Source organism: Lycium ferocissimum, chromosome 2, assembly GCF_029784015.1.
Source record: "Lycium ferocissimum isolate CSIRO_LF1 chromosome 2, AGI_CSIRO_Lferr_CH_V1, whole genome shotgun sequence".
Taxonomy (NCBI): domain Eukaryota; kingdom Viridiplantae; phylum Streptophyta; class Magnoliopsida; order Solanales; family Solanaceae; genus Lycium; species Lycium ferocissimum.
The window spans coordinates 56,077,031-56,088,086 of NC_081343.1; the positions used below are offsets into that span (position 1 = coordinate 56,077,031).

Below are 11,056 nucleotides of genomic sequence, written 5' to 3' on the forward strand. Positions count from 1 at the left end.
GTCGTTCACACATCAAGAATAATACCCTCAAGTACTAACAAAATTTCCCTGACTTTGCAGGAACTTTACATTTCTAGAAAGATTTTCTGCCAGCTCTGAGTTACACTTTCATTGAATTCTGTGTCACAACACACACTATTCCAATTGTAAATTAAGGAATGAACTTTTGTTTTATTTTTTTAACTATCTGATTACTGAAACTGAAACTCATATGACCATTTGAAAGTATTTAAATTTGAACGTAAATACGTTTGTATGGTTAAGACTTTGAAATATAAAAATGATATTTTAAGTATATTTAAGGAGTTAAGGACGTATATAAAGTACGAAAGATTTTATGAGGAAATGAGTGAAAGAAATGGATAATAAGAAAGGATGGTAAGCTTCGTGTGAAAATTTTGGTCCAAATTGAGGGACGAATATCTCATAGCATATGAAGTGTTTTGAAGTGAAAACAAAAGCCTAAAATTTGATAGGAAAATGTTACAAGTTAGGTTAGCGAGATTCTGATCTTCTTCTACAATTCTAATCCAAAAAACTAAACCCGAATTTAACCCATTATTTAAGGACAAATCGATCCAAAACCTCATTTTCCAGCACACAAGAATTCTCCAAATTTTTAAAGAAAAAATGCCCAAAGGTTTTAACGCGAATTAAGTATAATCTCGGGATTTAAGTTTGGACGACGCGTAGTTGCGATTATACTATCGTATATACGTGCTGGTGAATCTTGATTGGAATTCAAGGCAAATATTTATTACTAGCGGGAATAAGATTTCAAAAACGAGGGAGGTAAAAGGTTGGAAAGTCGAGAAGCGAGCCACCAGGTATGTTAACGCTAAACCTTTCTTTCTAAAGGCATAATTCTTCGTTGTAAACCTTTGTACTATATCCATAATATCGTTGCTTCCAGAAATAAAAGCTTTATGAATCTCATGATCCTTATGATATTATTGAGCTTATTCATGACCTTTGGAATTATTCATTGTGATTGATCTCGCCTTATGATACTTGTTCTTAAGGTGAGATATAATGACAATAGTTCCGATAGTCCAAAGTTTAGGAAGGTGACTTAAGGAATGCTTTGTGGGACATGAATAAGTGCTAGTAGAGGGTCCCTAATGAAGTATTTAATGTTCAAAGATAGGGTTATGTTGTATCTTAGGACTTGGTTAATGTTTATCAAAAAAAGTTGTGCTTATACTTATGTGATTATGTAGACCCTACGAGTTAAGTGTTGACCACGGGAAAGGCATTGAGATTACTTGTAGATGTTTAGTTACGATGTTGATTATAGTTGATCTCACCGATCGGGAACTATTTTATATTATATGCATGTATATATGTATGCATATATTTTTTAACTTACAAATTTAAAACGGCTAGTCGGGCGATTTTATTTTCTTGCGCTTTACCAATACTATTAAATAGTTAAATTGGGCGATTAGTATAGGATGATTAGTAAGATAAAGGCACGATTTACATAGATATGATTAAGCATGCGAGTATGAAAACATGTATCATATATGGATCGGGTTGCACTCATGACACGTATTCGGATAACGTTTGATGATAAGGTAATTTTTCAGTAAAGATTACAAGAAGATGAAGATGTATGTATACATATGAATTAAACCCGGTAGTTCGAAATGCAAAGTTGATTCTTATTCTTCTCATCTTTAATATATGGCTATTTTGTTGCACTCTTCATACTCGGTAGACAATATTCGATGCGACGTCACTTCATTGCCCCAGTGTAGACGGACGGGACGAGGATCTTCAAGAGCAACTAGTTTTGGTTCGTGGGTTGGTCTTAAGCACGGTGCCGAGTTTGGATTGTATATGTATTTTGTGTTAATTCGGGGCCCCAGTCCCACCGTGGCCGGTTCAAAAGACTCGTTATGTTTATGTGTGGATATGTTGACGTCGCGGTTGCCCATTATATATATATGTCCGCATGATATTATATTCATAGTTGGCCTTCTTGGCCTTATTTTTCCATTTTTGCGAGTTATAAGTTAAAATGCTTTTTCGTTCTTTATTCAGGGTGTGACATCATAGACCAAGATTAAGAACCCGTTTGGACTAGCTTAAAAAAAGTGACTTTTAAGCATAAGTGTTTAACGTACTTTTTAAGTGCTGAAAGTTTTTTTTATCAATAAGCAATTACGTGTTTGGATAAAAGTCCTTAAAGGATAATAGTATTGGAATTAACAGAAAATATAAGGGATAAAAGGGTAAAGTTGTTGGTCAAACCAAAATGGCTTTTAAGCCAAAAAAATAAGTTGGGGTTGAGCAATTTCTTAATTTTGACTTATTTTAAGCACTTTTTAACTTAATTTAAGCTGTTTTCTAATTTACCAAATACTCAAATAAGTTTAAAATGGCTCCAAACAAGCTCTAATTCAAATTCTCATTGGATTGGTCATAGAATCCATTTAAAGAAAATCCTTTCTATCAGAAATTTTTTTGGAGCTCAGCTGCTTCTTTATTAAGGCCATGGCTAAGAAAATTGTCTCTAAGAAATAGTTCAGAGTTCAACAAACTCAAATAACATGACTCCAAATATAATAGTTAGTGACCATTGCTTTATTAAACTTGTCTACTCTTCGTTAGAAAATTATTAATCCATTTATAATGTTCTCCAATGCATATGACTTGTAGCCTTATGAGATTTATTTGAACTTGTTGAAAAAATTCTCGTCTACGAGAAACTCAATTGAAAAGAACGGTGAATGAAATCACTCCATCATTTGGGTGCAAATGTGCAATTTGGTCTTTTAAAATCCGCTTGTTTGGAGCGTTTGGGATAGGGGCCTACTTATTTATTGATTTCACACGAAAATTCTAAAGTTGGATTTTGACCTTGACAAGACTCAACTAAACCAATTTGTCATTTTTTTTTTTTCTTTTGATATCGACAAAAACATAGCGCACCCAATATATCTGTTTGAAAATTTTCTCTCACTTTCTCCATAAAAACGATTTGATATTCTTTTAAATATAGGTAATATCCAGGAAAGTGATAATTCAATTTCAAACATCATTATCACTTTGAACTAAACCCAAGATATCTAAAAGCTCGTTATCTCTACACAAATTTTTCTGGGACATAAGTATCAACAGTAATAAATTACAGAACAATTAGTTTATCCATAATAAATACTCCCTGTACATCAGCCAACACGTGGGACGACCCTATTTCCTTCACAAGTGGCAACTCTTTTTCCAGCTCAGCTCAGGATCAACCCTCTCTTTTACTCTTATCAACGGTCCAGATTGCATCAACCCCCCTTTTACTCCTATCAACGGTCCAGCTTTCATCATAGCCTACAAGCCGCGTCCCTGACCCTCCACACTTATTTATACTCCTCAATCCCTAACGCATTTTTCCATAACCAATCCACTTAACCTGCTCTTCCTATACGGTTAATCACTCACCAGAAAACCAAAAAACACTCACCGAAAAAACAATAATTTAGCTAAGGTTATCGGAGAAAATGGCGAACAATTTAATTCTATGGCTTAAGGTTGTGCTAATATCAATTGGTGCAGTTTCCTTAGCGATGTTAGCAAAAGCTTCTATTCCATTGGTTTTTTACGAGCTCCAAACAATTTGGAATGCTGTTATAGCTTGGCTTGTGATCAATGGTATCATCGTCATCATCGCTGCCACTTCTCGCTCCTCAAACCATAAGGAGTACTCGAGTTCCAACGATCAATACCAGCCCTTGATTACTGCTAGAACACCTCCACAGTCTGATTTTATAGCGATTACACAACCCGAGATTCACTCAGTCCAAAGTGAAGTGAAGGTTTTTGAGGCTGATCAGCGTCTGCCTGTGTATGAACCGGAGGTGTTTGAGGTGAAGCCTATGGTGGTGAACGGCTCTGTTATGGCTGTGAATTATGAAGATAAATATGTGAATGATCGTCATGAGCCTGATGAAAGTGATGAGGTTGTGATTTCGGAATATGTAGTGGCTCCGTTGCCGGAAACTGAAACTAAAAATGAGCTTCTTTTACTGCCGGCGACGGAGAAACCACTGGTTTCTTCCAGGTTCGGTAACCGGAAACCGGCTGTGAAAATGAGTGCACAAGGTACGTGAAAAGTATACATTTTTATACTGCACACTTTTCTTTTTAGTATGTTTAAAAAAAATTTTAAAAATCAGAGTTAAAATTGTTACGTTTTCCAAAAAAAAAAGAAAAAAGTTAAAAGGTGTCTCACCTCAATTGGAATAGAGAAAAATGGTGTTGCAACCATACAAATGTTTACTTTTGGACTACGGATTTTTAAATAAATAATTTTATTTTTAAATTCTATACGGATAAACATTTTCTCATAAATTGAAACTAAGGAGTACAATTTTGTTTGGCTATGGATATACTTTAAATCTACTAGCGACAACATCCTTAAAAAGCAAACGCCGTAAATGACGTCATCTAATATATATCGCGTTGACGTCACACTACCACCTATTTCAATCAATTAAAGTATCTACTTTTGCAATATTTTTTTTTTTTTTCTATTTTAAGAAAATTTTGAAGCTAATATCAGTAAATAATAAAATGGATAATTTCAGGGGTGAAGTCAGTGAGGTCAAAAAAGCCAGAGACATTAGATGACACATGGAAGATGATAACAGAGGGTCGTCACGTGCAACTCACGAGGCCACATATGAAGAAATCAGACACCTTTCACTACGGGCGTCACGTGACAGTGGATGACGAAGCTCTTGAGGAAATCGAGAATTCCACCACCTTTCAGCCACCGCAGCACCACCGCCAGAGGCACGTGCTCAAGTCGGAGACGTTTAAGGACCGAACAAACTACCACTCGCAGTCACCGGTGAAGATTCAAAAGGATCCGTCGTTGAGTTCAGACGAGTTGAATAGGCGAGTGGAGGCATTTATCAAAAAGGTTAATGAAGATATGAGATTACAGAGGCAACAGTCGATGCAGCAGTACATGGAGATGATTAACCGTGGAGTCTAAACACTAAACTTAGTTTTAGTAATTTTCTTTTACTTTTTAGTAAGAAAAAGTTTTTTTTTCCTTTTAAACGAAAACGTTGACAAAAAAAAAAAAAAAAATGAACGAAAAAGAAGGGGTTTGTAATTTGGATTTAGCTTTTTTGGCTTTTAAGTGACTTGTTTTTGTTTGATATTAATGAATAGAAAAATAGGAGGTATAGGATAACTTTACTGTACAAAGTGGATAAATTAAATACAGTGAATTGTTCTTTATTACTCCAATTATTATAGTTTATTTCTAATGAAACAATCAAATAGTTGTTACAAGTTACAACTGTCATGGGTGGTGTATTAGTATATGTAAGTTTATCTTCATCGTTTAGGGCCTGTTTGGCTTAGCTTAAAAAAAGAATTTATAAGCTAAAAACAGTTTATAAGCCAAAAAAATAAGTTAACCCAACTTATTTTTTTGGGCTTATTTTGAGCACAAAATGACTTGTATGCTGGCTAATCAAACGCTCAAAAAAATTTAAATAAGTTGTTTTCAACAACTTATAAGCTAAGACAAACGGGCTCTTAATAGTTTCATGATTTAGAACTACTGCGGTTGGTGTGCTGTATATTTTTCACTCCAAATTTACTTGATCTCTCATATAGTCATATTTTTAGTCATTAGGCTTTGGCTCTTGGAAGGTTTAAGGCTTAATATAAAATTATAGATAATATATCAGAAGATTTTTTTTTTCTGTCCAGAATAATTTAGTTTAAGAAAGTAAAGAAAATAGTTGGTCACAAATCTAGCTAGTTACTGTAAAGTAAATGACTTGGAGCTCGTTCCGTTTAGCTGATTAAAAATTAATAGTTGATAAGACTTTTGCTTGGGGAAGATTATTTCGGAGGCTAATTACAAAAGATTTTAGAGATAAAAAGGTAAGATATTTGTTCAAACTAAAAGTGCTTAAAATTGTAAAATCATAAGTTAGAGATGACCAACTTAGGACTTTTGACTGATTATAGCTTTATAAGCTTGACATATAAATTAAACACTTTTGATGTTTACCAAGTACATAAATGCCAAAAAATACTTATAAATTAGGGTGTGTTCGGTATGAAGGAAAACATTTTCCAGAAAATATTTTTCAATTTTCTCATATTCTTTTGATCAAAAATTTTGAAAAATATTTTCTTTAGGAAAACAAATGCCTTAAAAATGGGGAAAATGACTTCTTAAATGGGAAAACAAGTCCACAAGTGGTTTTTCACCAACTAACAAACCCCACGCACCACCCCTCACCCTCCAATAAATTTATTTTTAAAAAAGTTTTTAAGCTTTTCTTTTTTGGGGTTTTCTACACCATCCCACTACCCCCTGGAAAAAAAAAAAAACTTTTTTTTAATTTTTTTTTAACTTTTTATTTTGGGACTACTACCCCCCCCCCCGGCCCCGACACCCCCCAACCCCACTCTCTCCCCTAACCCCTCCCGAATTTTCTACTTCATATTTACTTTTACCTTCATAAAAAATTTATAAAGATGGAAAGCTTGCGTGGTTAAATTTTGTGTGGGGTGAGTGGTGAGGGTGGGTTGTGGAGGGATAGTGGATGGTGGTGGGGTGGGAGGTGGGTAAGAAAAATTTCTCATCTTTCATAATATTTTTATAAAAGTAAAATAAATATATGAAATAGAAAATTTGGGAAGGGGTGGGTGAGTGGGAGGGTTGGATGGAGCGGTGGTGTGGGGTGGGGTTGGGTGAAGATGAAGTGTGTTCGAGGGTGGTGGTTGGGTGGTGGAGGGTGGGTGGTGGGGGGGGGGGTTGGTGTTGTATGGGTTGCACTACTAAAAAAACTGTATTTTCCAACCTAAAAAAAAGGGCAATTTCTGACCTCACGAGGTCGGTTTTGGACAAAAACCGACCTCAAAATTAGGTCAGAAAAGAGTGGGTCAGTAATATTTTTTTAGTCGGATATTAATTACATGAATTACCGACCTCATTAGATCGATATATTACATTAATAATATAATGATATTAGTTTACCGACCTCCTGAGGTCGGTAAGTTATATGAAGATATAATATATTGTTTTAGATTTCTGTCATCGTGAGATCGGTATTTCTCAGTTTCTGCAAATTATTTGCCGAAACCCGACCTCATGAGGTCGGTAATTTGCAATTTCTGGGAAAATTTTGCAGAAAACCGACCTTAATTTGTAATTTGCAATTCCCCGGAAAATTTTGCGAGTAAAACCGACCTATGAGGTCGGTAATTTGCAATTTCGGAAATATTTTGCGTAAAAAACCCGGTCTCGCAAGAAAAATGGTAGCACCTAGCTGTTATTCCAGCTGCCCCCTGTCAAGATGAAAATAATTTTACTTTCAACTAAAACCAGCTCAAATAGCTGCCAACAATACACCAAACTACTATAAATACATAAAACATTAAGCTACTATTACAACACATATATTATTACAACCACCAATACATCAAATTCAATTCGAAACTACTTCAAAGTTGAATAAAAACATCAATCAAACATTCACAAGAGACATTAAGCTACTTCAACCTTCGCAAACATCAAAACAACATTAAACTACTTCAACATTTGTAAACATCCACAAAACATTAAACTAGTTTACACTACGTTAGTCTACAACATTACACTACGTCACCCCTCGCAAACATCCACAAAACACTTACACAATCCACAAATCCATCACAACATTAACATTCAAACATGCCTTTGTGTTTTTGACACGTGAGTCCCATCATCATCCGCACTACTAGATTGAGTATGGGGGTTACGAGCATCATCAAGACCCGAGGGAATCCCCCTCGAAGCAAAATCAAGCATACAGCAGGTCAACAAATGCAGCTGCAGAGTATTTTTTGGCAAGAGCACAAGTCTTAGTAGCAGTTTTTTGTTCACTGGTTGATCAGCACCTGCTAATTATCACTTTATACAATTCAATTTTCAATTTCTTAGTTTATTTAGCTGCTTTATTAACAATTTGTAGCACCAACTTAAGTCCATCAATAAGTCTTAAGTTGGTCATTAACACTCAACCAAACACATGTTTTTCTTGAGCTAAACCCACAACACCATAGAACAGGGAAACACTAAGAGATCGCGCAATTTATCATGTCATTTCTTTAAATAAGACAGCAAAAGAAAACTGAAAGAAGATACATTTTAACTTAAGTCAGTAGCAAAACTTCTACATGAAAATCCTCAGAAACAGTTTTAGGCCATTTTTGAGTTCGATAAATAGTTAAGGATAGATAACAGTTCAACTGGAAGAAATAAATGTAAGGTTTTAAGTTTGGAACAAAAATATCCTCTTCTACTATCTCTAAACTGCATAAGTATGACCATTATTGAGCTACATCTAAACTGTAGTTTTAACAGACTTCTTAATGAAGTACTTCGAGATTTTCAAATCATCAAATGTCATCAAGTCAAAAACGAGAAGCAAAATGAATTTTGTTGGAAAGATAAGTTTACCTACTTAGAGGATTTTTTTTTTTTTTTTTTTTTTTTGGTAGTGTTTGTAAATAGCTTTATTCAAATTGTGAGACATAAAAAGGTAAGAAGCAGAATCAGGTAGTTGTACCAAAGGGGAATGCTGCAGACCTGCAGGTGGCAATTCCAGGTAGGGAAGAGGAGAAATTTGTACAGGACAACAAATAGGCTGATCTGCAGATTTGGTGTCATTAAGATCACAAGTTTTAAAAGTATTGTAGCCACATAAATGTTATGACATATTTAAAACCACACGTCTCAAAACTCACCCTTCTTTTTCTTAAACTGTGTGTCGATTCAAATTATGTTACATAAATTACAACGGAGGGAATAGATGCTAAACCTTACTTTAAATTTTTTATCTTTTAGATGCCCAAATATTCAAGAGAAAAAGAAATCAACTTGCATGATTTTGCTAACTTGTCACAGTAGGAAATTGTTGGCTTGTATACTCTTCTATGGGGTAAAAGCAAAGAAGCAGAGAACTTGAAGAATTCTCCAACAACAGAAAAGAATGGACAGGGCTACATTACTAGTTACTTCTAGTCCATCTCATACTTAGCAAGGTTACATACAACAAGACAGAAGGATTTTGATGTTGCTGAAATCTCCGGTGAAAGATGTGTTATCCTAACCCCGATGATACTCATCCAATTTCTGTAGGATTTTGTTCAAATATACCACAGTTTGCGCTAACATTTAGACCAGTAACTCAAAGCATTTGCTAGAAGGTTGCAGTTAGTAACTTATTAGTTTCAATAAAATTAAGATCTTTTTGTCCAAACATCTAAGCTTAACGATAGTTAGATCTAACCAAATTTGGATGATTTTTTTACCATAGTAAAAGCATATGTTTTATATAAGCCAATACACATAGTAACATAACTTTGAGTAAGTATGAAGGATCACCTATAAAAGGCTAGATCTTAGCCTCTAACTCTTGCCTCATCCCCCCTCGGTTTTCGTTTGTCCTATTATACATCTAAGTACGAGATTCCATCTACACAAATAACACCAAATTTGAAATTGTTAGGGAACAAATTCAATGTTTAATTTAATTCAATGTTCAAAATCCAAATCACCAGTTGCCCTTATTAGCAAATTAAAGCTTCAGACTAGAAAAAATTAACTAGGACAATTTAATCTAAGAAAATTTCAAAATTAATTATCATTTATTTACTTTTTCCATCCTTTACTGACTAATCTTTTTGGAATAGTAAAGAACGCCATGATTCTGGACTTGTTCTTGAATTTTCATAAAGAAAAGAATCATAGCCTGTACACTACTTCGGTACTCCATTCTTTTCTTTACAATTCAACAACTTTAATATCCTTCATTAATTATTTTCTTTTTATATTTCTTTTTTTATCAAAGTCCTACACGAACTTTACTAATATGACAAAATGGTCTACTGTTTTAGCCAGTTAATGATGCCATCATGCCTCAAATAAAGTTTTACAAAACAATGGAAGACAAAAGACAGCAAGATAACAATTACGGTGTTTCCAAATTACATTAAGCATAAATTCAACAATTAAAATAGAGAAAGCACATTTTGAGATAGGAAAATACATACCAGAAAGATTAAGGATCTTTGTCTACTGATCATCAAAGTTGTCAATAGAGGCAGCACAATGATCTCCTAAATCAAGCACAAACAACTGAGAAAAGAAAAGGGAAGATTGGGTCAATTCCCTCCAAGACTCGAACATTTTAGTTAGAGTAACAAAAAAAGGGGAAGTAACTTTGGGAATTAAAACGAAAAAGGAAATTAGTGAATCAAAGGAGAAATTAGGGCTTAACCAGAAGATGGAAAATGAAGGTGGAGAGCATTGGAAGAAGAGAAGGGCGTGAGATATGGGGAAAATGAAGTGAAGAAAGTTTGAGAGCGTAGAAAATGGGGGAGAGATTTGGAAGAAGTAATCAATTAGGCAAACTCTTTTTTCAATGTCATATCCGAAACAAGCTTTTTTCAGTTGGGTAGGGACGGCGGCGGCGGTGACTGGCAGGAATGATGGTGACGTCGCCGGAGTTATTAGGGTTAGGGAGAGAGGGGGGAGAGAAAAGGTGAGAGGAAAAGAGAGAGAAATGGAACAGAGAAGGGTTTAATTGGGTCTGTCTTAATTTTATTTGACTAATTATACCGACCTCATGAGGTCGGTATATTTAATAATATTATTTTTAATTTAAAATAATACCGACCTCGTGAGGTCGGTATTCTTTTAAATTAAAAATAAAATTATAATATTTAGCATCAAATAAATTTCTGACCTAGTGAGGTCGGTACATTATTTTTTCAAATTTTGGTATAATATTACCGACCTCATGAGGTCGGTTTATTTTTAAAAAAAATTAAAAAATAAATATTATGACTTTACCGACCTCATGAGGTCGGTTTTTGAGGTCGGTTTTTTAAGGTCGGAAAATCCTGTTTTTTAGTAGTGGTTGGTGGGGTTGGGGTAGGGGCTTGGGTGGGTATTTTCCGAAAAATGTTTTCTGCCAACCAACCGAATATGAGAAAATAAGTAGAAATTTACTTATTTTCCAAGAATACATTTTCC

The 11,056-nt window shown here is 34.5% G+C and overlaps 1 protein-coding gene across 1 annotated transcript; it reads left to right on the top strand.

Moving 5' to 3' along the window:
• Positions 1–3,375: 3,375 nt before the first annotated feature.
• LOC132046041 (uncharacterized) lies at positions 3,376–5,249 on the top strand. Its single transcript, XM_059436590.1, has 2 exons — positions 3,376–4,101; positions 4,587–5,249. Exons 1-2 carry the CDS (start codon positions 3,501–3,503, stop codon positions 4,997–4,999), a joined length of 1,014 nt encoding a protein of 337 aa, XP_059292573.1. The 5' UTR covers positions 3,376–3,500; the 3' UTR covers positions 5,000–5,249.
• Positions 5,250–11,056: the final 5,807 nt, after the last annotated feature.